At 43.1% G+C, this 27,510-nt stretch overlaps 1 protein-coding gene across 1 annotated transcript; it reads left to right on the forward strand.

Annotated features, from left to right (window-relative positions):
* Positions 1-17,670: 17,670 nt before the first annotated feature.
* Positions 17,671-25,636, forward strand: LOC128517008 (macrophage mannose receptor 1-like). Its single transcript, XM_053490739.1, has 6 exons — positions 17,671-17,703; positions 20,892-20,953; positions 23,160-23,531; positions 24,867-25,199; positions 25,311-25,402; positions 25,538-25,636. The coding sequence occupies exons 2-6, from the start codon at positions 20,917-20,919 to the stop codon at positions 25,634-25,636; spliced, it is 933 nt and encodes a 310-aa protein (XP_053346714.1). The 5' UTR covers positions 17,671-17,703; positions 20,892-20,916.
* The last annotated feature ends 1,874 nt before the right edge of the window (positions 25,637-27,510 follow it).

Below are 27,510 nucleotides of genomic sequence, written 5' to 3' on the forward strand. Positions count from 1 at the left end.
ATGCCCGTGATGTGTAAGTTTTCTGAAAAGTTTCTAAAACGACATTGTGCTTACACTTAGCCTTGACGATTAAACAGATCTTTCATACATTTAGGTTTAGTGACAGATGAAACAAGTCACAATTAAGAACCTCTACTTTTAAATTTTGTTAGATGTTTTTTTTTTTTTTTAAGTTTCTGAAATAAAATGATTACTCACAACAATTACTAAAAAAGAAATTATGCATGTAAGTTTAATCACAGAGGAATCAAGTCTAATCATTTAACAGTATCAACTTCTAACTCAAATACGTTGTTGGATTTTTATGAAAAATAATGTGCAGCTAATTCCGGTGTAATAACTTTCATGGGTGAAGAAATATTGTAATCAAAGACAAAACCTTCGAGAACAAAAACTATTTCCTAAGATGTGTTAGAAGAGTTTTCTGAAAAGTTTCTAAAACAACATTATACTTAGACACATAGCCTTGATGCTTAACAGATCTTGCGTGAAGGTTTAGTGACAAAGGAACCATGTCTAAACAATCAAGAACTTCTACTTTTACATTTTGTTAGATTTTTTTTTTTTTTTTTTTAGAGTTTCTAAAATAAAAGTATTGCTCACAACATTTACTAATAAAACCTAAAAGAAATGTCATATGTGTAAGTTTAATGACCGATGAAACAAGTGTAAACATTCAACAGTATTAACTTCTAACTCGGATACAGTATGTTAGATTTTTTTTTACAAACAATTATTTGTGTAGCTAAAAATCCAGTCTAATTACTTTTAACTTGGGTTAAGAAATACTGTAATGGAAGACAAAACCTGGAAGAAAAAGAAGAGGAAAAACAACTTTTACCTCAGATGTTTTTCTAAGAGTTTTCTGAAAAGTTTCTAAAATGACATTATATTTACACCTAGCAATGGCAGCTAACCGAACTTTCGAGCGTGAAGGTTTAGTGTGAGGAGGAAGAAAACAAACAAAAAAAAATAAACCCTCAAGAACAAGCCAAGAACATTTACTGATCTGTTTACTTCAGATCAGTTTTTGTTAAGATTTTTTGAAGAAAATACTTTGTGTAACTCCCATTACCGGCTATTTTGAGAGCACTGAGAGCTAACTCAACTTATATGTTAGGGTCTAGTGAAACATCAAATTAAAACTGTAAGGGGGATTCCTAATCCTGTGTGAATGTTTCTCTACCTAGATATTATTACAACCCCATGTGTGACCGGTTTGTCTCTGCGTTGTGTTGTGAATTGAAGGAGACCGGACAACAAATATTCCAAAAGAACATATATTTTTATTATTATTCTAAATAAATTAAAAACCAAATGAATAGAAAAAAACTTCATGTTTGCTTATAAATGACCTGCGAGTCAAAATAGATCATTTTAGCCATGGAATTCAAACATACATACACTGTCACTTCCAAAGAAAACATGCATTAAACAATCTCTATTCTGGCTTCCTTACAGTTAAATTGCATATTTATCACAAAAATACATTTTACTCGCAATAAACCAACTATAATTAAACTTTTTTTTTTTTTTCGCTAGAGCTCCATCAGAACTCACCTCTCTCCAGCCACGCTTACCGCGCGCGAACTAAAGGTGAGCAGCCGGAACCGGAAAAGCGGTAACTCTTAAAGGGGCCGTGTCCCATTTTTAGCAGTCACAAAGCATATCCGAATATTTTACCACAAGTGCAAACCAATAAGATTAAAATAAATAAGCAATAAAACAATCATTTCCAGAGTGTAAAATATCAAAATATTAAAGAATTAATATAAAAAGACAGATTCTGAGTGAAATTAAATTTAAATATAAAATCTGCTACACATGCATGGACATAAACACATACGCACACTCACACACTTGGCGTAAACATTTTATAAACAATGCTATTAAACATTAGCCCCATCTCCCCATGAAAAAAAATATCTGGCTAAACTTTTATTACATCCTAATCTGATAATGGATGTTAACTAACACCTCTATGCCATTACAACACCTGCTATGACAAACAGAACGCAGATTTGTTCTTTTCAAGAAAACTATAGTACCAGGTTTTTAACGCATGGTCCTCGTATATATATAAGCATATGTAAAATCGGCTAGACTTTTACCCGATCTGTTGGATCAGTTCATCATCATACCATTCCTGACAAAATGATCATGGCACAAAGTGCACTGATAATTCACGGATCAACTTTTGTTCCTTCTATTATTACTAATCACTACACACACGGTCACCTCAGCTCTAGTGTTAGAGAACTTTTTAAAAGACATAATAGGCACAGTCCTACCTAAAAACTGTGTTCAGAACAACAGAGTTAGATGAGCACTGAAAAATAAACACCTTTCGCGACTAAGCAGAAGATGCGGAGGCGGGGTTCCGTCACGCGCAGATCCGGCCAGTCACAGCGCTCGAGAGGAAACCCGTTTGATTCCCCTTTCACCAAACTCTGGCCGTACCAGACGCGAACTCGCTGTTCATGCTCTACATGCTCTTAACATCGGACAAGCTCACGCTGCAAAAACGTTTACGCGCAGACCTCGCGCTTGTCTTCTTTACTCTTTTCTTAGACTCGCGGGCATATTCGCAACAACGTTTTAGGCGTATCATCGAGACCAACTTTTTCCTTCTTCTTCAACGACTCGGGGGCTCGATCTCGCCCTCTGGTAACGTTTATTCTTCTCCTCTTTAAGTAACTTAAAAACTAACAACTTCAACAGTCTTCAGTCATTCAAAACTCATCAAGTTTTTTTACCAAAGTTAATAAAATGTTTCATTGTTCACCCTTTGGTAATAAATAAATTCACCCTGTCTTAATAGTTAAACACAAGCACCTTAAAATCGAGTCCCCGCACCAAGCATATTTTTTCATATAAAAAACACCCTGAACAAATTCTTATAATAAATAAATAAATACGTATATAAATGAAATAAATCTATGGAATAAATAAATTAAATAAGTGAATAAAACGATGTCTAGCGCATAAGCATCGTTACCCCCCCCCCCCCCTTTTTTTTATCGGAAACTCCAGGTCATAAAAAATCCTAAAGGTCATCCAAAGGTCAACTCAAAGGTCATAAAAGGTCATAAAAGGGGCAATAAAACTGTCAAGATTGAGTTTGACGAAAGGTTGTTAGGTACTATTTTTGCGGATTACGCGCATCTCTGCGACGTGGTTGACCAGCATGCCGAGCTAATCAATAAGCTAACCGGGGATATCGCTACTCTGCGCCAGGGCGTCCAAGATGTCGCGGCCTTGCGCCGCGAAATCGCGGAGCTCAGGCGGGAGAATGCGGATCTCCGGGCGGCTGTTGACAGCGCGGCGAGCCGGCCTCCCGTCGCAGCGGTCGCGGCTCCGCATCTCCCCCTTCTACTGATGTCTTTCTTGCTTTACCAGAAAAATGGAATGGCACGGACGGGAAATGTAGTGTGTTCTTAACAGCGCTCGATCTGGTGTTTGAGTTTAATTCCACCAAATACTCCACCGATCGGCTACGCATTGCTCTTCTCGTTTCGTTGCTAACTGGGCAGGCAGCAGAGTGGACCACGGCAGTGATTAAATCAGACTCAGACACCGCCCATTCTTATAATGAATTTACACGCCAGCTTCGACTCACCTTCGAACACCCTGCGGGCGAGGTGGAGACCGACACCAAGCTCTATCACCTGCGGCAGGGTGGATTGTCCGTGAGCCGCTACACCGCGGAATTCAGAACCCTCGCCGTGCAGACATCTTGGGGAGACGCCGCGCTCCGGACATCCTACTACGAGGGGCTGGCGTCACGCATAAAGGACGAGCTTGCCGGACGAGAGCTTCCAGCCACGCTGGAGGGACTAATCCAGCTAGCCCTCCGCATCGACCAGCGCCTTCTCTCTCGTCCGAAGCCAGCCCCGAGGACCCTGCCGCCTGCTTTCACCTCTCACCATCCTACACCTCCACCACCGACCATTTTCACTGCTGCCACCACTGGACCTGTCGGATCTCCACCTCCTGCCGTGGTTGACACTGGAGCCGGGGAACCCATGCAATTAGGACGCGCCTCCCTGACTACAGCAGAACGCGCACGCCGGTATCGAGAGGGGTTGTGTGCTTATTGTGGGTCCACGGCACACCACCGGGCGATCTGCCCTCTTCGTCCGGGAAACGCGCAGCCCCGGTGAGCCGGAGGAGAAACTCACCGGGCTCCCTCCAAATCTCCAGCACAATCAACACAACCACCTCTCGTCTTACTATTCAGGTAATCCTCCAATTTGGCCACAAACGAGTCAGAAGTGCAGCGTTCATCGACTCCGGTGCCGCCGGCAACTTCATTGACTCCACTTATGCCAAAGAACTGGGGGTAAAAATTGAGGCGTTATCCCAGCCAGTGCAAATCACCTCCGTCGACGGTCGGCCTCTGTCATCCAGCCCCATCACCCACCAGACTCAGACCATCACCCTCATTATCAACCAACACCACAAACCCATCCAATTCCACCTCACCTCCATTTCCTCACCTCCCATCATTCTCGGATACCCCTGGCTGCTACAACATGACCCTCTCATCTCATGGACAAAAAATAAAATCCTTCAGTGGGGGCCGACCTGCACTGAGCTGTGCCTACGGGACCCAGCTGGGACGTGTTCCACGGAGTCCGAGGCCCCCGATGTCGACACCAACGCTATTCCTTCCGCCTACTGTGACCTGGCTGCAGTCTTTTGTAAACGAAAAGCTACTCACCTTCCACCACATCGCACCTGGCGATAGAGCTGCAGCCAGGTTCTGTTCCCCCCCGTGGCCACCTGTACTCACTGTCGGCGGCTGAGACACAGGCGATGGAGGAATACGTCGCCAGTGCCCTTCGCCATGGAACCATCCGGCCCTCTTCGTCACCCCTCTTCGAGAGGAGGAGAACTTCGCCCATGTGTCGACTATCGGGGGTTAAATAAAATCACCATCAAAAAACGACATCCGTTGCCGCTCACCAACTCAGCCCTGGACGCCCTCTCTGGTGCCACCGTGTTCACAAAGTTGGACCTCCGGAGCGCCTACAACTTGGTGTGCATCAGAGAGGGTGATGAGTGGAAAACGGCCTTCATCACTCCCACAGGACATTATGAGAGCCTGGTCATCCCCTTTGGACTATGCAATGCACCCTCGGCCTTCCAACAATTCATAAACGATGTCCTGAGAGACATGTTAGGCCGATGGGTGTTTGTAAATTTAGACGACATCCTTATCTACTCTCGCACCACCGAAGAACATATCCAACATGTACGGGCAGTTCTTAAGAGATTGCTCGCTCACCAGCTGTACTGTAAGTTGGAAAAGTGTGCTTTTCACCAGCACTCCACCACGTTCCTGGGTTTTGTCATCTCGTCCCAGGGTGTGGCCATGGATCCGCAGAAACTGGAAGCTGTCCGTCATTGGCCCCTACCCAGGACGCTCAAACAGCTCCAACGGTTTCTCGGGTTTGCGAACTTCTATTGTCGCTTTATCCGGGGCTACAGTACAGTTGCAGCACCACTAACCAGTCTGACCAGGCCCTCCTCCCATCCCTTCCATCTCACTCCTGAAGCCATCTCCGCCTTCCAAGAACTCTGTCATCGTTTCACCACGGCACCCATTCTTCTTCACCCAGATGCCAACCAACCGTTCGTTGTAGAGGTGGACGCGTCAGATGTGGGCGCTGGCGCTGTTCTCTCTCAGCGAGGTCCAGACCAGAAGCTACACCCCTGTGGCTTCTTCTCCAAGAAATTCGACCCCACTCAGCAGCGATACGGAGTAGGGGACCGCGAGCTGTTGGCCATAAAGTGGGCCTTGGAGGAATGGCGTCACTGGCTCCAGGGCGCCAGTGAGCCGTTCATGGTCTGGACGGATCATCAGAACCTCATCACCATCCGGAATCTAAAACAACTCAACCCACGACAGGCACGGTGGGCATTGTTTTTTGAACACTTCAATTTCCATCTGTCATACCGCCCGGGCTCCAAGAACACCAAGGCCGACGCCCTCTCTCGTCAACAAGAAGAGGAGATGCCCTGGGCGGACCCCGTGCCTGTCATCCCCACCTCACGGATCATTGCACCCATCCACTGGGACATAGAGACAAGGGTTCGCCAGGCTCAGGCTGCGGAGACTGGGCCGGCAGGTGCGCCGCCTGGACGACTCTTTGTTCCTCAGCGTCTGGTCCCCGAAGTTCTCCAGTGGGGCCACTCCTCGCCCGTCGCAGGACACCCAGGGACTCGGCGCACACTACAGTTTGTGAGACGGGCATTCTGGTGGCCCACCATGAGAAGGGACGTTGAAGAGTTCGTTTAGGCGTGCCCGGTGTGCGCCAGGGCCAAGGACTCCAACCAGCCTACTTCCGGAGAGCTCCAGCCTTTGCCCGTTCCCCGACGGCCCTGGACGCACATCGCCTTAGACTTCATCACGGGCCTGCCGGTTTCCGAAGGAAAAGACACCATCCTAACCATCATCGACCGGTTCTCCAAAGCCGTACACCTGGTGGCCCTCACCGGACTCCCATCAGCCAAAAACACTGCCGAGCTGATTTTGGAACACGTAGTCCGCCTGCATGGGTTCCCCAAGGACATCGTCTCGGACAGGGGGCCCCAGTTCACCGCCCGGTTCTGGAAGGCCTTCTGCCGTCTGATCAATTCCACCTGCAGTCTGTCCTCCGGTTACCACCCCCAGACTAACGGTCAGACGGAACGGGCCAACCAACAACTGGAGCGCTACCTGAGGTGTTTTGTTTCGGATTGCCAGCGCTCCTGGGCCCGCTACCTCAAATGGGCCGAGCTATCCCACAACCTCCACGTCTCCTCAGCCACCAACCTAAGTCCATTTGAGGTATGTTATGGTTTCCAACCTCCGATGTTCGACCATCAAGAACCGGAGGTTGATGTACCATCGGCCCAACAGTTGGTCCGTAGGTGTCGGCGGTTATGGAACCAAGCCAACCTCGCCATCCAACGTGCCAATACCACCTACGTCGCCCAGCATCGCCGCCGACACCCTCCGGGACGATTGTACCACGTAGGTGACAAGGTATGGCTCTCCACAAGGAATCTGCACCTGCACACAGAATCCCGCAAACTATCTCCCAGGTTCATCGGCCCATACCGCATCACCCACCGGATAAACCCTGTCACCTACCGGCTCCAGCTGCCTGCGGCGCTCCGGATCCACCCAGTTTTCCACACCTCCCAACTAAAACACTTTACCACCTCTCCAATGACCACCCCCCCTGCTCCTCCTCCCCGGATTATCGACGGTGGTCCCGCTTACACTGTGCGCCGGATCCTTGACTCACGCCCTCGGGGCAGGGGCACCCAGTACCTGGTCGATTGGGAAGGCTACGGCCCCAAGGAACGATCCTGGATTCCGTCCCGGTTCATTCTCGACCCCGAATTAATCCGGGACTACCGTCGTCGGGTATCCTCCACCCCAGGACCGTCAGGAGCCGGTCCTGGACAGGGGGGTACTGTCATGCACACTCAATCGGCGACCGGCACTAGGACCCGGAAGTAAAGCGGTCGCAAATCAGGTATAAGAGGAGTAAACAAACCACGATTCAGCGCTCAGTCATTGAGTTCAGCCCATGTCGGTTCTGGTTGTCCATCATCGGTTCGTGAGTACTCACTTTATTTGGGTTTCGCTTTCTGATCTTGAGTGTGTGTTTATAGGACGCGGGTTAAATTTGTGTTTTTCCCTTGCTCCCCTTTTGTGAAAGTCCTTAGACTAACAAGCGTGGTTATCCTACCTACTCGCTCTCTTCCGCGTTTGGGTTCACCATCCACGCTACATTGGGCTAATCGCTAAAGCTAAGTCATCTGGTCGCCTAGGTTAGTTCATCCTGACAGAGACACTAAACAGCTGAACAACTTTACTTTTCCGTTTACCTCTAAGAAAAGAAGCTGTATTTTGTTTGTTTATATTTAGAATGTTTATAAAAGTACACAAAGTAGGCGCGCGCACCCCCCCCCCACACACACACCCCACACACCCCTCCCCTGAGCCCTCGGTCAACATCTAAGACCGTCGATATGCAAATGAGTCAAGACGTAGCCTAACGTGGTGTCGTGTCGGATTTCAGCCGTCACGACATACTCACATGGACATGTCACCCGTTGAGCATGTTTGAGATGTGCTTGACCGGCGTATATGACAGCGTGTACCAGTTCCGACTAATATCCAACAACTTCGCACAGCCATTGAAGAGGAGTGGACCAACATTCCACAGGCCACAATTGACAATCTGATAAACTCTACGCGAAGAAGATGTGTTGCACTGCATGAGGCAAATGGTGGTCCCACCAGATACTAACCGGTTCTGAGTCCCCAGACCCCCAATAAAGCAAAAAACTGCACATTCCAGGGTGGCCTTTTATTGTGGGCAGTATAAGGTACACCTGTGCACTACTCATGATGTCAGATCAGCATCTTGATGTGGCACACCTGTGAGGTGGGATGGATTATCTCAGCAAAGCAGAAGTGCTCACTATCACATTTAGACTGATTTGTGAACAATGTTTGAGAGAAATGATAATATTGTGTATCTGGAATGAATTTTAAATCTTTAAATTGGAGCAGAAACAAAGGTGTTGCGTTTATATTTTTGTTGAGTGTATATATATATATGGGAAAGATTAAGAAACACACTGAAGCGGAATCTGAACGAAACAATGTTGATAAGTTCAAGCTTAGATTAATATATATTAACTGCTTCAAAGTCTTTTCACTCTGTGACCGCTGAGTGTGGACACAGACCAAATATATATATATATATATATATATATATATATATATATATATATATATATATATAGCATGCATCTACATTTTCTGTTGCATGTATAGAATTAGTTTCAGCTAAAACTCATGATCAATGGTGTTGGGGTTCTTATGTAGTGATAATTAGTTTCTGCCAAATCATTAAAACTAACAATAGACTATGAGAGGTGGTTGGAAGGTGTTACTTTGAATTAAACAAACAAAATACAGCTTTGTTTTTCTCAGAGGTAAACCGGAAAGTGAAGTTGTTCAGTTGTTTAGTGTCACTATGTCATAAACAGTGAAACAACGTGGACTCATCGCTGTGCTTGTTGTAACTGAAAAAACGCTGCAACTGCTTCAAAGTCTTTCCACTCCGTGACTGCTGAAATCCAACACGACACTACGTTAGGCTTTGTCTTCCTCTTTATTATCTGCTGTGGTGGATCTGATTTATACAAATTTAATATTGTTTTAGTGATTATTTCACGGAAGCGAGTTCAGAACTAAATCGCTGCTCCGGGACGTTCAGAAGCTTCAAATAGAACGAACAAACGAATAATTGTTTTCCATACGATATAAAATTAAGTAGAGCTTCCCTTTTTGTTATAGTACGAAGCCCCTAGATGGACAAAGGAGGAGAAAAAAGTCATGCCAAAAACTTAGGGTTATAATGCAAAACATGATGTTTTCCCTCTTTCTTTGTCCCCATAGAGACTCTGTAGTAAGTTTTCTCAGTTGAATATAAAAAAAAGATACCGCTGATTATCAATGCGGGAATGAATGGCGCATTGTCCAAGTGCAAGTTGATTCTAGAGCTAAACTATTTGCTTTAGGTAAAAGCGCCATCTAGCGATCATTGTGTGTCAGCAGCGGCTTCCCATTTAAAACCATAGGCGGTCAATTGACCGCTGAACCGCGTTATAAGTAGGTCACACTGGCGCAGCGCTTCTAGTGTTAACATATTCTCTGCTTTGAATGTTTGGGTGAGACTCACGTCCTCAAAGGACTTAGAGGAGAGTGTGAGCACTGTGATGATCTTCCGATGAAGGTCCTATCCAAGATGGCGCCGGTGCTGCCGTCACGACTGCTCCAACCACCTTTTCTTTGTTTTTGTTCTTTAAGTTAGTTTTTAGCGTTTTAAAACCAGTCAAATTACCACCATGGAGTACATTAGTTATGATAGAGACACTCTTGTTTCTATTGGTATACAATGTACTCACAATTTGACGTTTTTTACTCTGGATCCAAGCTGGCCGAGTGAGATCCTGAGGGACAACAAAGGACGCGACGCGAAGCGGCGGCCCCAAGGGAGAGCCTTTGCACACCTCTGCCTAGCATCCTACTCGCCAACGTCCAGTCACTGGAGGACAAGCTCGATGACCTAAGGGCCAGGGTAAAGTTCCAGAGAGACATTCGGGACTGCAATCTCCTCTGCTTCACCGAGACATGGCTGAACCCAGCGGTGCCGGACCATGCCATCCAGCCGGCCAAGTTCTTCTCGGTTCACCGCATGGACAGGACACGGGACTCGGGGAAGTCAAGGGGAAGTGGCGTGTGTTTAGTGGTGAACAGCAGCTGGTGCAACAGCGCGAGCGTTGTTCCTCTCACACGCTCCTGCACACCAAATCTGGAATTACTGTCCATCATGTGTCGTCCTTTTTATCTACCTCGGGAGTTTACATCGGTCATAATCAGTGCCGTTTATATACCACCACAAGCAGACACAGACACTGCCTTATGCAAGCTGCATGAGGCACTCACACAGCACCAATCACAACACCGAGACACTGCGCTTATTGTAGCTTAACCTCTAACGCGCAGCACCGTACTTTTATCAGCATACCACCTAAAGGACACTGGATCATTGTTATACAACGGTCAACGCGCGCTGGACGGACCAATCAGTGGCTGCGTTACAGGACGCACTCGATGACGCAGACTGGGACATGTTCAGGAACAGCTCCGATGGCGTCAGCATGTTTACGGAAGCGGTTGTGGGATTTATCGGGAAACTAGCGGATGATACCGTGGAAAAAAAGACTATTAGAATGTTTCCCAACCAGAAGCCGTGGGTGGATAAAACCATCTGCGACGCTCTGAGATCTCGCACCGCTGCCTACAACACGGGACTCGCCTCGGGGGACATGGAACCATACAAGGCTGCGTCATACAGCGTCTGGAAGGTGGTGAAAGAAGCGAAGCAGCGCTACAGGAGGAAACTAGAGTCACAACTCCAACAGAGTGACTCTAGAAGCCTGTGGCAGTTACGGACACTTACGGATTATAAAGCAACAACATCTGGTATGACGAACGGCGGACGCGACACTGGCAGACGAGCTGAACACTTTCTATGCTCGCTTCGAGGCTGCAGCTAAAGACGCTAGCAATGCTAAAGACAGGAAGACACTGCCAGCACTGGAAACGCGTTTATCATCACCGAGCACATGGTGAAGAGAATCTTCAAGAGAGTAAACACCAGGGAAGCAGCAGGACCAGACGGCATCTCAGGCCGTATTCTCAGAGCCTGCACAGACCAGCTAGCACCTGTGTTCACTGAGATATTCAACATCTCTTTATTTCAGTCGGTGATCCCCACATGCTTCAAAGAGTCCATCATTGTTCCTGTCCCAAAGAACCCTCATCCTGCTTTCCCTTAATGATTATCGCCCTGTAGCCCTCACCTCAGTAGTGATGAAGTGCAATGCAATCTCACATCTCCTCCATACATCTCTCACTTACCTGGACACTCGGAAGGGGAATTATGTGCTCTTCATCGACTACAGCTCTGCATTTAATACCATAATTCCCTCCAGACTTACCACCAAGCTGGAGCACCTGGGACTCAGCTCATCAATGTGTCAGTGGATCTCCAATTTTCTGACTGGCAGACCACAGACAGTAAGACATGTCTCAGCCTCCCTCACTCTCAGCACCAGAGCCCCCCAGGGTTGTGTTCTGAGCCCCCTGCTGTACTGTTTGTACACCTATGACTGCGTGGCCACTACCAACACCACCACCGTCATCAAGTTTGCTGACGACACTGTCGTGGTGGGCCCGATCACCAACTACGATGAGACGGCCTACCTGGAGGAGGTTGGAAATCTGGAGAACTGGTGCCAGAGAAACAATCTCCTCCTGAACACCAGCAAGACAAAGGAGCTGATAGTGGACTTCAGTACAAAGCAGGTGAGGAACTACCAGACCCCCAACATCAACAGGAGCCCAGTGGAGAGAGTGGACAGCTTCAGATACCTTGGTGTTCACATCACGCAGGACCTGGCATGGTCCTGTCACATCAACACCGTGGTAAAAAAGGCCCGGTAGCGTCTGTACCACCTCAGACGCTTGAAAGACTTTAGACTGCCCTCCAAGGTGCTCAGAAATTTCTAATCCTGCACCATAGAGAGCATCCTGACGGGAAACATCACGACCTGGTTCGGGAACAGCACCATGCAGGACAGACGAGCTCTACAGAGAGTGGTGCGATCAGCTAAGCGCATCATCCGCACCGAGCTCCCTGACCTGCACTCAATCTACACCAAGCGGTGCTGGACCAAGGCCAGGAAGATCGTGAAGGACCTCAGCCACCCCAACAATGGACTGTTTACTCTGTTGCAGTCAGGGAAGCGATTCCGCTCCCTGAGGGCCAACACGGAGAGACTGAGGAGAAGCTTCTTCCCGCAGGCGATAAGGTTTCTCAACCACACCACTATGCAGAAATAACACAATCTTTTCACAATCAATCAATCAATCTTCATACATCCATGGACACTATGGACAATTCCACGCACATCTACACTACATGTTTACGTTTACATTCTGGACCATTGCACAAAGACACTTTAATATCCATTGCACAAAGACACTTTTTTTCTATGCATATTTGCACACCATCTTTCTCCCAAAAGTATAAAAATTTCGCAATTTCTTAAATGTTCTTGTACAGTATATTTATATTTGTACAGTATATTTCTATTTTCGTACAGCATATTTCTATTTTTAGTTCAATTTTATTTATATTTTTTATTAAATTTTTCTATCGTCTTTCTTTTATTCATATTTATTACTTATTATAAGCTTTAATTCTCTTCAAAAGGTCACTGGCGGTCGTGTAAGCATTTCACTACATTTCGTACTGTGTATGACTGTGTATGTGACAAATGAAATTTGAATTTGATTTGAATTTGCCTCGCGCGCGCCTTGCATTCTTTAGGAAACCACGAGCCGCGCTGCCCTCCTGGGGATCACAAGTTGATCTGGCCGAGGCACGACAGACGGAGCCCCTCCTTTCTCTTGCCCTCTCCCCCGATCACGAAGTCTCTCCTTCCACTTCACGAGCGCACTTTGGTGCTTCTCGTGAGTGTACGGAAGAGATTCGTTCCTTCCATTCTAGAAATCGAAGTAGCTACCTCAGAACGCTCCTCTGAAGATGATAAAGAGTATGAGCAGTTGCTTGAAGTTATAACACATGCAGTTGAACGACTGAACATTGATTGGCCACAGAAGCAAGCTCACCCAAAACAATCAAAATTAGACGACAGATTTCTGTCGGGTGGCCAGGAGAGGGCGCCACAACGCCGCTCTCTCCCCTTTTTTGATGACCTCCATAACGAAATATCTCATTCTTGGAATAAACCTCTCATCCTGTATTTTTGTACCATCGACTTCGTTCTATTCGAACATCGTTGATGCAAAAGCACGAGGTTATGTGGTGATGCCCCAGATAGATGAGATGCTTGCTCTATCGCTTGGGCTATCTCTCTCCTGGAACATTATTCTCATTAAAGCAGCCAACCCTTTCCTCCAAGCCAGGTAGAACTTCTACCCTGGTAGGGAGGCGTTCCAAGCAGCAGGTCAGACCTGCGCTTTTTTTGCACACCATGGCAGTTTTGCAGGCGTACCAGGCTGATCTGCTGAATGATTTGAGCATGAGCAGCCCTGTGAATCAGGAAGTATTCACAGAATTACGCTGGGCTACTGATTTGTCCTTACGTGCGACTAAACAAACAGCACGTGCTATCGGCCGTTCTATGGTCTCCTTAGTGTCCGCGGAGAGACACCTATCGCTAAATCTGACAGGCATCAAGGATAAGGATTGAACATTCCTCCTTGATGCCCCTGTCTCACCCTCCGGCCTATTTGGCGATTCTGTTCATTCTGTCGCCACCAGGTTTCGAGAGGCTAGGCTATATGAACAGGCTTTTGGGAAATTTCTCCCACGCCATGCTCAAGAGTCGAGGCCGTCGGCCACCCAGCCTCGACCAGATCTGATTCTCGCCAGGCGAGAGGCGCAGAAGAAGAGAAAAAAGGAGTCCTGAAGGCTTATGCACCCAGGACCGTGGGGCAGACCATGTGGGACTTCACTTACTGTGTCCAGTACGTGCTCTTCATATTTACGTCCACTGCATCAGCCAGTGGCGTAGGTCAAAGCAGTCTTTACATGTTTTTGGGCCGCAGGGGGGCGGCCGCTACTACACTGGGTGAGAGATGCTATTGCCCTCTCCTACGAGGCGCGTGGGCTTACTTCGCCTCTAGGAATCAGGGCTCATTCAACCAGGGGGATCGCCTCATTTATTGCACTAGCAAGAGGTATTCCCCTGCAGCAAGTGTGTGTGAAGCAGGTAGACCCAGTCCACTGCCTATTTGTCTCAGTGCTGGAGTTTCTGCAGGAAAAGCTGTCCTCGGGCTTGTGCCCTAGTACTCTCAGGACGGACGTAATTGCATCCTCACTGAACTATCTTCCGAAAAGTTCCATAAACCCAACATGCACCCTATTGTTTTTGAAGCCTTCTGTCCTCCGCCTTTGCAGCTTCAGAGCAGGAGAGACTTCACTTACTGTGTCCAGTATGGGCTCTTCAGATTTATGTCCACCGCATCAGCTAGTGGCGTAAGTCAGAACAGCCTACCAGGGGTCGGCCGCCACTACACTGGGTGAGAGATGCTATTGCCCTCTCCTATGAGGCGCGTGGGCTCACTTCGCCTCTAGGAATCAGGGCTTATTTAACCAAGGGGATCACCTCATCTATTGCACTAGCAAGAGGTATTCCTCTGCAGCAAGTGTGTGACGCGGAGGGTTGGTCCTCTCTGCACACATTTGTTACATTTATAGTCTGGATGTTCATGCTACTCCAGGCCCACGGGTCCTCGAGTTAGTTGCCCAGGCATAGTTCTGAGACCTTCTCGGCCTTGTGCGCACACGCGACACAACCTTGGAGTCCAGACACTTGCAGACCGGCGATGTTGGTACTCTCGTTCCCATAGCTTTTTCACGCAGCCTTGAGTGTAGCCTTTACAAGGGAATGTCTTGAGTTACTTTGCTGTAACCCTGTTCCCTGAAAAGGTGGGAACGAGATGCTGCGTCCCAATGCCGCACTGCCTACGTGACCAGACATCCGTTCAGACAAATCAATCTGAGGAATGTTTCCGGTTCACTTCTATTTATAACCCGCAGGTGCGTCTCATCAGATGACGTCTCTCGACCAAGGTTATAAAAGCCAAAAATTTGGCATGTTTGATACACACATGCTTCACAACCGGCAACATGACAAGATGTTTCCCATAGCGTTTTCACGCAGCATCTTGTTCCCACCTTTTCAGGGAACAGGGTTACAGCAAAGTAACCTGAAATGTTTCTCTGGCACCAGTTCTCCAGATTTTTAACCTCATTCAGGAAGTTTGTTTCGTTGTTGTCAGAGATCAGGCCCACCACGCCAATGACACCATTATGGTGGGTCGGGGATCAGGCCCACCACGACGGTGTTGTTGGCAAACTTAAGGATGGTGGTGGAGTCAATAGTAGCCACGCAGTCAAAGTGTACAGAGAGTACAGCAGGGGGCTCAAAACACAACCCTGGGGTGCTCCAGTCCGGAGAGTAAGAAAGGATGAGACATTTCCACCAATCTTTACTGTTTGTGGTCTGCTAGTCAGGAAATTGAAGCTCCACTGACACAAGGATGAGCTGAGTCCCAGGTGCTCCAGCTTGGTGCTGAGTGTCGAAGCAATTATAGTGGTAAACGATGAAATGTAGTTGATACAACATAATTTTCCTTCCTAATGTCCAGGTGAGTGAGTAATGTGTAAAGAAGATGAGAGATGGCGTCATCAGTTGACCGGTTTGGACTGAATACAGTGTGTCAGGAAATGAAGAGATGATGAATTCTCTGACCAGCCACTCAAAGCACTTCATCACTACAGAGGCTACAGGGCGATAGTCATTAAGGGGAGCAGAAGGGAGTTTCTTTGGGACAAGAACAATGATGGACTTTTTAAAGCATGTGGGGATTACCCACATACTTTAAATGATTATGATTAGAGAGGTTAAACATCTCTGTGAACACGATGCTAGCTGGTGTGCGCAGGCTCTGAGGACTGGACCTGAGATGCCGTCTGGTCCTGCTGCTTATCTGGTGTTCACTCTCCTGAAGGCTCTCCTCAAATCATGCATTTCCGATGGTGGCAGTGTCTTTCTGTTTGCAGCTGATGGCGCTGCTAGCATTAGCATTGCTTGCGTCATTAGCTGCAGCCTCTAAGTGAGCATAGAATGTGTTCAGCTCGTCTGCCAGTGTCACGTCCGTGCACCGTGTTGGTGCTTTATAGTTCGTCATTGTTCTTAGTTCCGGCCACGAGCTCCTAGAGTCACTCCTAGAGTTGGATTTAGTGATGCTTCGCCTCCTTCACCACTTTCTGGACGTTGTATGACGCAGCTTTGTCCATGTCGCCTGATTCAAGTCCCGCATTGTAGGTGGCGGTGCAGGATCTTAGAGTGTCGCAGGTGGTTTTATCATCCCATGATATCTGATTGGGAAACGTTTTGATAGTTGTTTTTTGTATGGTATAACCTGCTAGTTTCCTGTCTGTTATTCACAACTTTAGTGATGGCGTAAAGTGTGTAAATAGTGTACATAGAGCCCATTTACTAGGTTGTTTATTATAGATGGAAGAAGACTTATTTAAATGTCTACCAAAGATTTGCTTGTCAGATAGGGAACATGGCCAGGCTCTTTGCATAGATGATTTAACACGGTGTGCCTTGATGTAGGTCATGCCTGGTGGAACAAGAAAATGTTAAATGTTTGTCAAGATTGTTCTTTAAGATATTCTGTTTTCAGCTTTAAGACATAATTTAAACAGTTAAATAATAAACATTTGAACTATTCAGATTAATTATCTATTTACTGTAATATGCACAGACATACTGGGAGATACTGATTGTTGACCTGAACAAGTTGTAATTATTAAGCAGATAAAAAATAATGTCAAGCTGCACACTGGTGTAGTTGTTCACACTGTGGCATTGCATCTCCAGAGCTGGGGGTTCAATTCATTGTGTGAAGTTTTCATGTTCTCCCTGTGCTTGGTGGGTTTCCTCTAAGTACTCTGGCTTCGTCCTACAGTTGAAGGACATGTGAATTAGGCTAATTGCCGTTTTAAAATTTTCCAAGGTGTAAGTGCATGTGTGTGCCATGCAATGGATTGGCACTCTTTTCAAGGTGTACCCTGCCTAATGCCCCAAGTCCACTGTATACGACCCTATATAGAAAAACTGTATAGAGAATTACTGAGTAAGAGAGAGATAACATCAAGCACAATATGTGGAAAAAAAAATATTTTCAACACTTAATTGCACTGGATAAGAATGGGTCTTATTAAAATCTGTTTCCTCTCAAGTTCCCCTTAATGTTACCCCACGTTCTTTTTTTTTTTTTGTACGTTTTTTCTCACCACTGTTGCCTCTGTTTTGCTTCCCATCTAAATGTACATGCAGATTTTTGTTTTCTGTATTTTTGTGGTATCTGCACCCTACCTGCTGTTGGTGGCAAAGGTAGTTTGCATCTTGACTTATGAAATCCAAATAACCAGCTTGTTCTGTGAGACACTAGAAAAAGTTTTTAGAAATACAGTGAATGTTGCAAGACTGATCATCACCTCCTTCAGATATCAGGTATTCATTATTTCACTTTGACCTTTTTCTCTACATTGAATCAGTTTATAGCATAGTTAGTCTAGATATTTTCTTTTTTTTACTGATCTTTTGTTAATAAGGAATTCCTTAAAGTGAACTCTAAAAGAACAAAAAGAAAATTTATAGAGAACCTTAAATAATTCAGACAATATTAATAATTTTTAAAAGTTATTAGTTTCATAGTTGAATATTTAACATTTCAAGATTTAAAGGTTTCATGTCAATGTAACAACAAACTTACATTTTATGTACAGATATTACAACATACGGTTAAAAAGAATTTCACTAAGAATTAAGAAATATTGGACGTTAAGTATATACAGAGTATAGCAGTGTTTGGACAGCTGCTTTTTTTTTTTAACTTAAGACACTTGTACTCATGTAGTTACCATGCAGTCACAGGGGTTGTGGCAAAGTTGTTATCACACTTTATTTGATTCATTCTTTCTTGTTCAATTAGGATGTATTCTAGGAACCTGTTTTTGTTATCTATTTATATCTAATGTACATAAATTGTATGTACACATACACAAAATGTCATTAAATTAAATTTAATTTGTATAACACTTTTATGGCACTTTTAATGGACAGTATTACAGAGCAGCTTTGTTCCAAAAGTAGGATATCACAAAGGATCAGACATGTATGAAGGTTGAAATGGGTTAGAATGACTTGTATCTCAGGAGTGTCACACACAAAGATAGAGAGAGAGAGAGAGAGAGAGAGAGAAACTTTATTCACATTACAAACCACTTTGTTCATTTCTGATATAAATCTTCGCTATGCCATCTGCATTAAATCATGTCATATTAATGCAAACATCAATTTATTTTCAACAATAGATGTGATTATATTTTGAATCTACTAAATCACCAATTTTATGTTTTCTCAACTGTCTATTTTCTTCACCGTCTCCACACAGTTCAAATGAAATCCCAGTGGTGACTGATGCCATCAGCATCCTATGCATGCTCGGAAAAGTTGAATAAATTCCAATCTGACCTTATTTATTTAAGTCACATGACCTCATAGATGATACATATTACATCTAGGGCCACAGATGAATTGGATTTGGGTTCAATCTGAACATCTGAATTGTGCTTTCTAACAGCACTAAAAAAAGATGGATTTTAAACTGCAATAGGGAACGAATATAAACTGCAGTTCGCCATCTAGCGATTGTGTGTGTCAGCGACAGCTTCCCATGACTGACTAATTAACACAAGCGCAAACACACTGGTCTACACTACCAAACTATTGTACACACCAACCTGTGAATGCTCTTTTGCACAATATTCATTACAGGATTACTTCTTGCACTAACTTCTTAATTCTTGCTGCTACGTTAAGGAATGTTTACTGTTTCTCCACTACCTCAACTCATCACCTCAACACCATATTATTATGTTATGTTATGTTGTGTTTGTCGCACTGTCACTTTGTTGCTTGTTTGCACATTTGCACGTGTACTTTGTTGTCTGTAAAAAAAAAAAATAATACAAATCTGTAGATAGCCTTCTTTAGCTACTGTAGTTAGTTTTGTTACTTTATTTTGTTGATTTATGTTGTCAGTTTATTCTGTCTGGTCTCCGCTAGCCAGCTAACTAGGCCTCTTAGTTAGATAGTTTAGTTTTTCTGTTAATTTATGTTGTAAATTTTTGTTGCATGTAGCACCTTGGTCCTGAAGGAATGTTGTTTCGTTTCACTGTATACTAACTGTCTATGGTTGAATTGACAATAAAGCCTACTTGAACCATTTAAAACAATAGGCGGTCATATGACCGGTGAATCGCATTAAAAGTAGGTGACACTGGCACAGCGCTTCTAGTGTTAAGGCCAAGTACATTTCAAGATTTAAATAAGACTTAAGATTTAAGATTCAAAGAACTTTATTAATCCCAAGGGAAATTGCTTATGCCAGGTTGCACATACAAGGAATTTTTTATGCTTACAAAACCTTCCAGAGATGACGACAACACACACAAAAAAGTATACAATTAACAAGAAATGGAAAAGGATGTGGGCTATTAATAAATAAGTATTTGTTGAATTGAGCAGCCTCTCCAGAAACCATCACCTTATCATGGTGGAAAGGTTTGTGTGCCCTCATAAACCTGGGAGCTGTGTTGTCTGGAGCCATGTTCTCCTGGTAGGGCCTTCCAAAGCAAATTGGTCTCAGGCAAGGACCAGACTAAGAATGGTTTAAAACCCAGAAAAAAGAGGAGGGAGAACAGTGATCCTGCCCGGAGGAACCCCAGGGCCCATGTCTAGAGCAAGGCCTGGACAGAGGGCCTGTAAGTGAGCCCCTGGTGGCCGGGTCTGCCACGGGCCTGACCAGGTACAGCCCGAAAAAGCAACGTGGACATATGTGGACACCTGCGAGAAGAACTGATGGGGTTTGGTTCCGCTGCTATTTGGGTAGCAGTGAAGGCAGAGGGCCTGGATGGACTAGACCTGGGTGGCAGAAGCTGGCGCTGGCACTTTTTCACACAGGGCTATGTAGTTTGGGATTTTGTTTTTCCTAAATAATAAAAGCCTTCATTTAAAAATTGCACCATGTGTTTACTTGTGGTATCCTTGAGTAATATTTAAATTTGTTTTATGATCTGAAACATTAAATTGTGACCAACATGCAAAAAATATAATAAATCAGTAAGGGGCAAACACTTTTTCACACCACTGTAGATCACGAGATGCTGTTAAAGGTTGAACATATTTTATCTCCTGATACTATCGATTCTTTTTATTGAAGAAATTGATTAGGTCTTTACTAGAAGAGTCTTTAGCTGGACATACTGTCTTTATATGCAATTTTAAAAAACTTTTAATTTTGTTTTTCTCCACTTGAGGTTATGGCTTGCTCTCTTCAGGGTGCGAGTATGACTATTAACCCATGGTGATTAAAAATAAAGACCAACCGCATAGGTACTATTTTTATGAGAACAATAGACACTGTTGCTCCCATTAAATTAAAAAAGTTGGGAGAAAAAATTTATCTTGCATCAATACATCCACATGCACCTACACTTGTTTACAACGAACCTCAAAGAACAGAATGCATTACACAGACATACATGCAACACCCCATTGTCCTAACTTTGACTTAAGAATTAATCTGTTACATTAATAAAGCTAATTAAATATTAATCCTATTATTTATGTCATAGTGAGTTCTCAAGTGTAACATCAGTGATGGAGCAGCGTTTGTTTGTTCTCCTGCTTTTTACAGGTGAGTGAAAATAAGTCACATAATATGCAAGCATGAGTTGTAATTAGGAGATGGAGATACATTATGGACAGTAGTGGACACAAACAATGTAAATGTAACTTGTTACTGTAATTAACCCTTAGGAGTCTGCAGTTGTTTTGGGGCCCTAAAGAACTTTTGACATGTCCTGACATTTGTGTATTTTTTAGCTACTTATAAACATATAAAAGTCTGATTACACTGTATTTAGCACAAACTTGTGTACAGTAATATGTAAGCAGCATATATGTATGAGTTTGTATATTGAAGAAAATAACAGTTATGTGTGATTATTGAAAAAAAAATCACTGAAATAAGACCACAAAACAAGTTCCCACTTTTATGTACAAGATTTTTGTTCACATTTAGCCGATGCTCTTATCCAGAGCGACTAACATTTTTATGTCATTACACATCTGAGGGTTACAGGCCTTGCGCAAGGGCCCAACAGTGGCAACCTAGTGGTTGTGGGGTTTGAACCTGGAATCTTCTGAACCGTAGTCCAATGCCTTAACCACTGAGCTTCTCCTGGTCGAATGAGCCTTGATTCCTAGGGGTGAAGTGTGACCATGCACCTAGTAGGCTAGGGCAATAGCGTCTCTCACCCAATATGACAGCATTTGTCTAGTGGCGGCCGCCCCCTGGTTGTGGCCGCCATAACATATGCTGCTCTGGCATATGTCACTAGCTAGTGCGGTGGGTTTAGGTTAATTCCACACAAGGCAAAATAACATACTATCTATTTTACTACATTATGTAGCAGCTGTCATTCTTTTTACTTATAACTGGAAAAAAGGAACAGTATGCACTTCATTTTGCCTGTTTTATAGGAGCTGCAGCAATTGCATGAAGAATTTAAGAATAATATTAAGGATATTAGGCCAAGGAGATGTATAAAAAAAAATAACTAGAAAGCAAAATGGAGCAGAGTAACACACAATAGACTAAAACATGAGGAGTATTACTGGTTTTAAACAGGGGACATAAGCATTATTATTATTATTATCTATTCCTTCTTTCTTATGAAATGCTCATCAGGGAACAGTGCACACGTTATTTTGGCTTTTGATTGCTTTAACAGTTTTGTTACACCTACAGTATTAAATGGATCCACCAGATGCACAGTCATTTTTATTACAAGATTAGTGCAACAGCCTAAAACATTGTGCATCTAGAAAATTATCAGAAAGGTCTTGACTATAACTCATCACTTTAAAACCCATTTTAAAGCTTGATTTTTAAAATGGTGGATTGCTGTTCATTTTCAAATGATTTCTCCATTAATTATGAGCTAACGTAGAGTTTTTTTTTGTTTTTTTTTAGCAAATGGTCAATTCTTTGAAAATTAATTTTAATGTCATTGTATATTTCAATTCAATGTATCAGAATCAGAATCAGAAAGAGTTTTATTGCCAAGTACGCTTACACGTAAAAGGAATTTGTTTTAGTGACAGAGCTTCCAGAGCAGAAAACAAATGACAAGACAAAATCAGCACGACAAAAAAAAAAAAAAAAAAAAAACATTTGACATCAAATGGAGTAGGGTGTGAGATACTTTTTAAATAAGTTATATAAATATCTGAAATCTGTGGTATTATACAGTATATTGCACTGTGATACTGTACACAATATTGCACATATATTTATTGACAGTTGATGTTTAACTGTTCATGAGGGAGATTGCCTGGGGAAAAAAACTGTTTTTGTGCCTGACTGTCCTAGTGTTAGGTGCTCTATAGCGTCGACCCGACGGCAAAAGTTCAAATAAAAGGTGGCCTGGGTGTGAGGGGTCCAAAGTGATATTCCGAGCCCTTTTCCTCACTCTGGATGTGTACAGTTCTTGTGGCGTGGGCAGGGCAGTGCCAATGTGCCAATGTATTTGTCCCAGATGGCAAATTTTGTATAAAAAAAAAAATAGACTTTAGTCAAAAAATTCAATATATCACAACTCATGTAATGACCCTATATTAACTGATTTGTACCATGAGTGACATAAGATTCTCCTCAATAAATAGATCAAACAAGAGTCTTTGATTGGCAACGCTCAACTATCTGAGCCATTACTAACCCATGCTTCAAATGCTTTTACCATGTTTCCTAGCTTGTTCTAAACAAGTCTAAAAAAGTCAAATTAAATTCAAATTAAAAAGCAGACATTACACAAACTAAAGTTTAATGTCTTCCACAGGAGTCATTCCCCTCATCCTGTCTATCCGTCGTAAGTACCATCTAATCCAGCAGGGGAAGACATGGAATGATGCTCAGGCTTACTGCCGAGCCACATATGTTGACCTGGCTACCATCGAAACTAATGATAACATGGTCCAAATTCAGAATGAAATACAGACACAAAAATTCAGTTCCAGTGCTTGGATTGGACTGTATACTAACATCAACAGCTGGCACTGGTCCTTCGGAAACGAGCCTCTGGGAAGTTTTACATCGTGGGTAAGCCCAGAACCCGATGACAAGTGTGGAAATGAACAGTGTGTCATGAACCAACAAGGGGGATGGCATGATGCACCATGTGCCTGGTCAAACTTTTTTGTGTGTTTTGATGGTAAGTATTAGCATGTTGTTTTATAATAACTTTTTTTTCAGTTTGTTATATAATAAATATAAATGTGTGACAGGCCTGGTAAGATGGGTGGGGAATAGGCATAAAGGAAGAATATAGAATACATTGAGAAACTAACAAAACTAGCATGAGGATAACATAACTTGGTTGTGGCTCTTTTAGCATGAATTACCATGCCAATGCACAATGACATGGAGGTGATCAGTTAATGGTCAGTCTGTGCTACTGCTGAGGTGTTGTGTTTTATCTTCCTCTTGACAATGTGCAATGGAGAATCAGGTTAGGCGAGTTGGCTGGCCAATCAAGCGCCAACAGATGACATGGCACCCCAAATCATCACTTCACAATAGACTTCAAGAAACTTGGATTCTGTGCCTCTCCTCTCTTCCTATAGACCAGGCGTCACTAAGTGGCAGGCCGAAGTATGGATCAGGGCCGAGTGACAGTTCTATCGGGCTCATGAACATTATCAATGGACCAATTAGGTAGCACTATTTCCTTGGGTTAAACAGGTGTGGTTATACATGTTATTTACTGTAACAGATCAATGTGATTGTTTATACAAAGTTAGGCAGTAAGAGTGTGTGGAAGAAACAGGACCGAAAGCGCAACACAGCATGGCGTACTCTAAAAAAAATTAAATTACACTATGAAAACGGAACCTTTATGGATGAATGGACAGATCAATTTATGTTTATTCTTTCTGTAGGAAGTTAAAAATTAGTTCGTCTTGTATGTTGCGAAACCAAGTCAAAAGTATCCGCATCAATCTGAGTTAAAGGCTCGTCAAATATCCGAACTTGAAATTAGCTATTTGAAAAATAGGCTTACAACAACTGCATGCATCTTATAGATCTGAATCCTAAGACAAAGATGAAGTTCAGACCTCAGCTTAAAGAAAATTTTAGTGACCAGATTTTTAAAAAGTTTATTTAGTACCCCTGGTATAGAATCTGGTTCCTGAATGTACAAATATGCATAAATATACATTCCAAAGAGGACTTTGGACCCCTGAGCAACTGTCCAGTTCTTTTTCTCTTTAGCCTTGGTAAGACGCATTAGACATTGTCAGAATGCAACAGTTGTAGCTCATTTCCTGAAGATGTCTGTGTGTTGGCCTTTGGTGCAAAGCCTCCAGACTTACTCCACTCCTTGTAAAGTTTTTTCAAGGTCTTGAATTGGCTTTGATTTACAATCTTGGCTGCTGTCATTCCTGTATATTAAAGTCCTGCATACTGTATAATATAACTTTTATACTAAGAATTTGCGAGTATTCCATTTGTGTAGTTTTAAATCATGTTTTTTTTTTTTCCACAGATACAAAGACTGGCACTGACAGCTTCATTTTAGTCTCTGTGAAAATGTCATGGTATGATGCTCAGAGCTACTGTAGGCTGCATTACACAGACCTGGCCAGCATCAAAAACACAGCAGAAAACTCACTTATAGGGGGACTGTCTATGGATTTTATTTGGTTTGGCCTTGGCAGAGACCCTTGGAAATGGTCGGACCAAACCTTAGATGTGTCCATGATTACATGGTTACCAGCAGACAATAATGATTACTTGCAGAATAAAAGTTGTGGCTATTTTTTAAACAATAAGGCTAACGTAGCGCGATGCTCAGACAAAATACCTTTCTACTGTTATGGTGAGTTGACATTAAATGTAGTCGCATATTTAAGGTAATTAGGCTGATTTTTCTTATGTAGTGTCAAGTTTGTGTATCTGTTTCTATGTGCATATGCATTTCTGCCTCCAGAATTCACAAAACAGCAGCAGATCATTAGAGTGAAGGTTAATTCCAGTCAGGATGTGAATGATCCTACAATAATGGCGACCTTCATGGAGAAGGTGGGTTTCATCTTTACCCATGGTACATTTACAAACAGACTGTACTGTAATCATAATACAATAAAATTTTTACAAATCTCCCTAGATTTTCCATCCTACATAATGCAGCGACTAAAATCATGTGCTGTTTTTCAGATTCAGCAGAAACAAGGGGGTCATGGAACTGGGAATATCACTGTAAAATTGAGAGAGCAACCTGATAGAGTGGTGTTTCACAAAGATAAACAAACATAATTCTGCGTTGTGAATAATAATCTTTTGGTCTTGTAATCACTAAATCTTGACTTGAGAAAATTTTGTAGTGCAGTAATTATGTTTAGTTTTAGGACACATGATTGTGCAACATTTATCTTTACTAATTAGTACTTTAACAGAATCAGAGTTTCAGGATGGGCTCATGTGAGATTTTAGGGGCAGAAATACAGCTGAAATGCTTGTTTAGTTATAAGTAAGCTAAAAGTAACTGGAATTAAAAATACTGAAAAAAGCTAATACTTAGATGAAAAGCCAGATCTCCAAACTGAGCCAAAATGAATAAATAAATAAATAAATAAATTAATTAATTAATTAATAACAGTTAATGACAGGGACAAACTGATGATTATATATATTATTATATTATATATATACATATTTGGTTTTGTAAGTCTTCTTGTGGCAATTACTATTGTTAAAAGCACAGTATAAATAAAATGTGATTGAAATTAATTGTTAGCAAAAAATATGTAAATATAACATGTTATGATCGATGTGGTCTCCACTTCCAATAAAAGAAAATACATTACAGCATTTGGTAGATGCTCTTATCCAGAGCGACTTACTGTACATTTTTTTATCTCATTATGCATCTGAGCATTTGAGGGTTGCGGGCCTTGCTCAAGGGCCCAACAGGGGTAAATTGGTGGTGATGGGGTTTGAACCTGGGACCTTCTGGACCATAGTCCAATCCCTTAACTACTGATTTTAAGTTTTAAGTTGTCATATGTCTCAGCTTACACTGGGAGATGTAACATTTGAAGCTGGTTCTGGACATAACAGCAAGGCGGATTGTGGCTTGATATGAGAGAAGTAATCGCACGAAACAGCTCAGGGTGCTTGCAAGATAAAGTGCGAAGGAGCCCTCTCTTCCTGAGCAACGTTTCTGCAACGTTTGTGGAAAAAGAAAAACAGTTACTGCTTGGGGTGTTGCTGAACTTAAGGCAGAAGTTATCGGAAATGTTGCTCACACCTGGAAAGTGCTGTGAGGTGCAGGGTCTGTGGTTACTGCACCTCCAAAGAAATGCTTAACAATTTGTGAGACGAAGTGCAATGTTATGTATTCTGCTGATCATGTTAAAACTTTTTAGAGCTATTATAGAGAACATCTTAGCTCATTAGTTGTTGGAACCTGGAACAGGTTGGAACCTGCTAAATGGATGGAAGGGCATTGCTCTTAGAACATAAGTCACAGAAAAAGGGGTATAAAAGGAGTTATGTCTGTACTATGATGTTATTCTTAAGCATTGTTTGTATATTTTGAGCTCACAGGTCCTTTTGCTCATTTTATTTTCCTTTTAACCATATTGCTTAGTTATCCTCAACTATGATATATTGCTTTAATTTGCTTAAGTAACTATTTTAACGGGTACTAGAATATTGTTGTTGTACTTTGTTGTTTGTTGGTAGACATAGGTTAATAAGCAAACTGCCAGCCCATTGTATGAGCTAGTTTTCATAGAGGTTTCAGAAAATATAGAACAGAAAATATCTAAGAGGTTAAACTAAGAACATTCTCTGTTTCGTGTAGTCTAAGTTCTTAGATACTTTCTGTTTTGTGTACATAACAAATCTCCAAATCCGCTTCTGGTTGGAGATCTCGTCACATGGATGCCCCGTGTGACTCTTTGGGATGCGTCTGGTGTCTCGGGATGGTTTTTCTCTACCATAAAGACGGTTCTGGCATCGACTGATGTTGATAGCTGTTTCTCTGAGGACTTGACTTGGCTGCAGTTGCTCAATAGGAATTTCCTACAAGTCTACATAAGCCTCCAATAACTACCTGGACTCCATATTAACATCAACTGTTATAGCTGAATTGCCTGCAACCTAACACAGTATGAATGCAGATC

The sequence above is a fragment of the Clarias gariepinus genome, unplaced genomic scaffold (assembly GCF_024256425.1).
Source record: "Clarias gariepinus isolate MV-2021 ecotype Netherlands unplaced genomic scaffold, CGAR_prim_01v2 scaffold_31, whole genome shotgun sequence".
NCBI lineage: Eukaryota > Metazoa > Chordata > Actinopteri > Siluriformes > Clariidae > Clarias > Clarias gariepinus.

Excerpts from the sequence above, each read along its gene's own strand:
- LOC128517008 (XM_053490739.1), top strand. The coding sequence starts at position 20,917 with ATGGAGCAGCGTTTGTTTGTTCTCCTGCTTTTTACAG. Across the intron at positions 23,532-24,866 it reads CTTTTTTGTGTGTTTTGATG|ATACAAAGACTGGCACTGAC; the intron begins GTAAGTATTAGC and ends TTTTTTCCACAG. Across the intron at positions 25,403-25,537 it reads TGGCGACCTTCATGGAGAAG|ATTCAGCAGAAACAAGGGGG; the intron begins GTGGGTTTCATC and ends GCTGTTTTTCAG.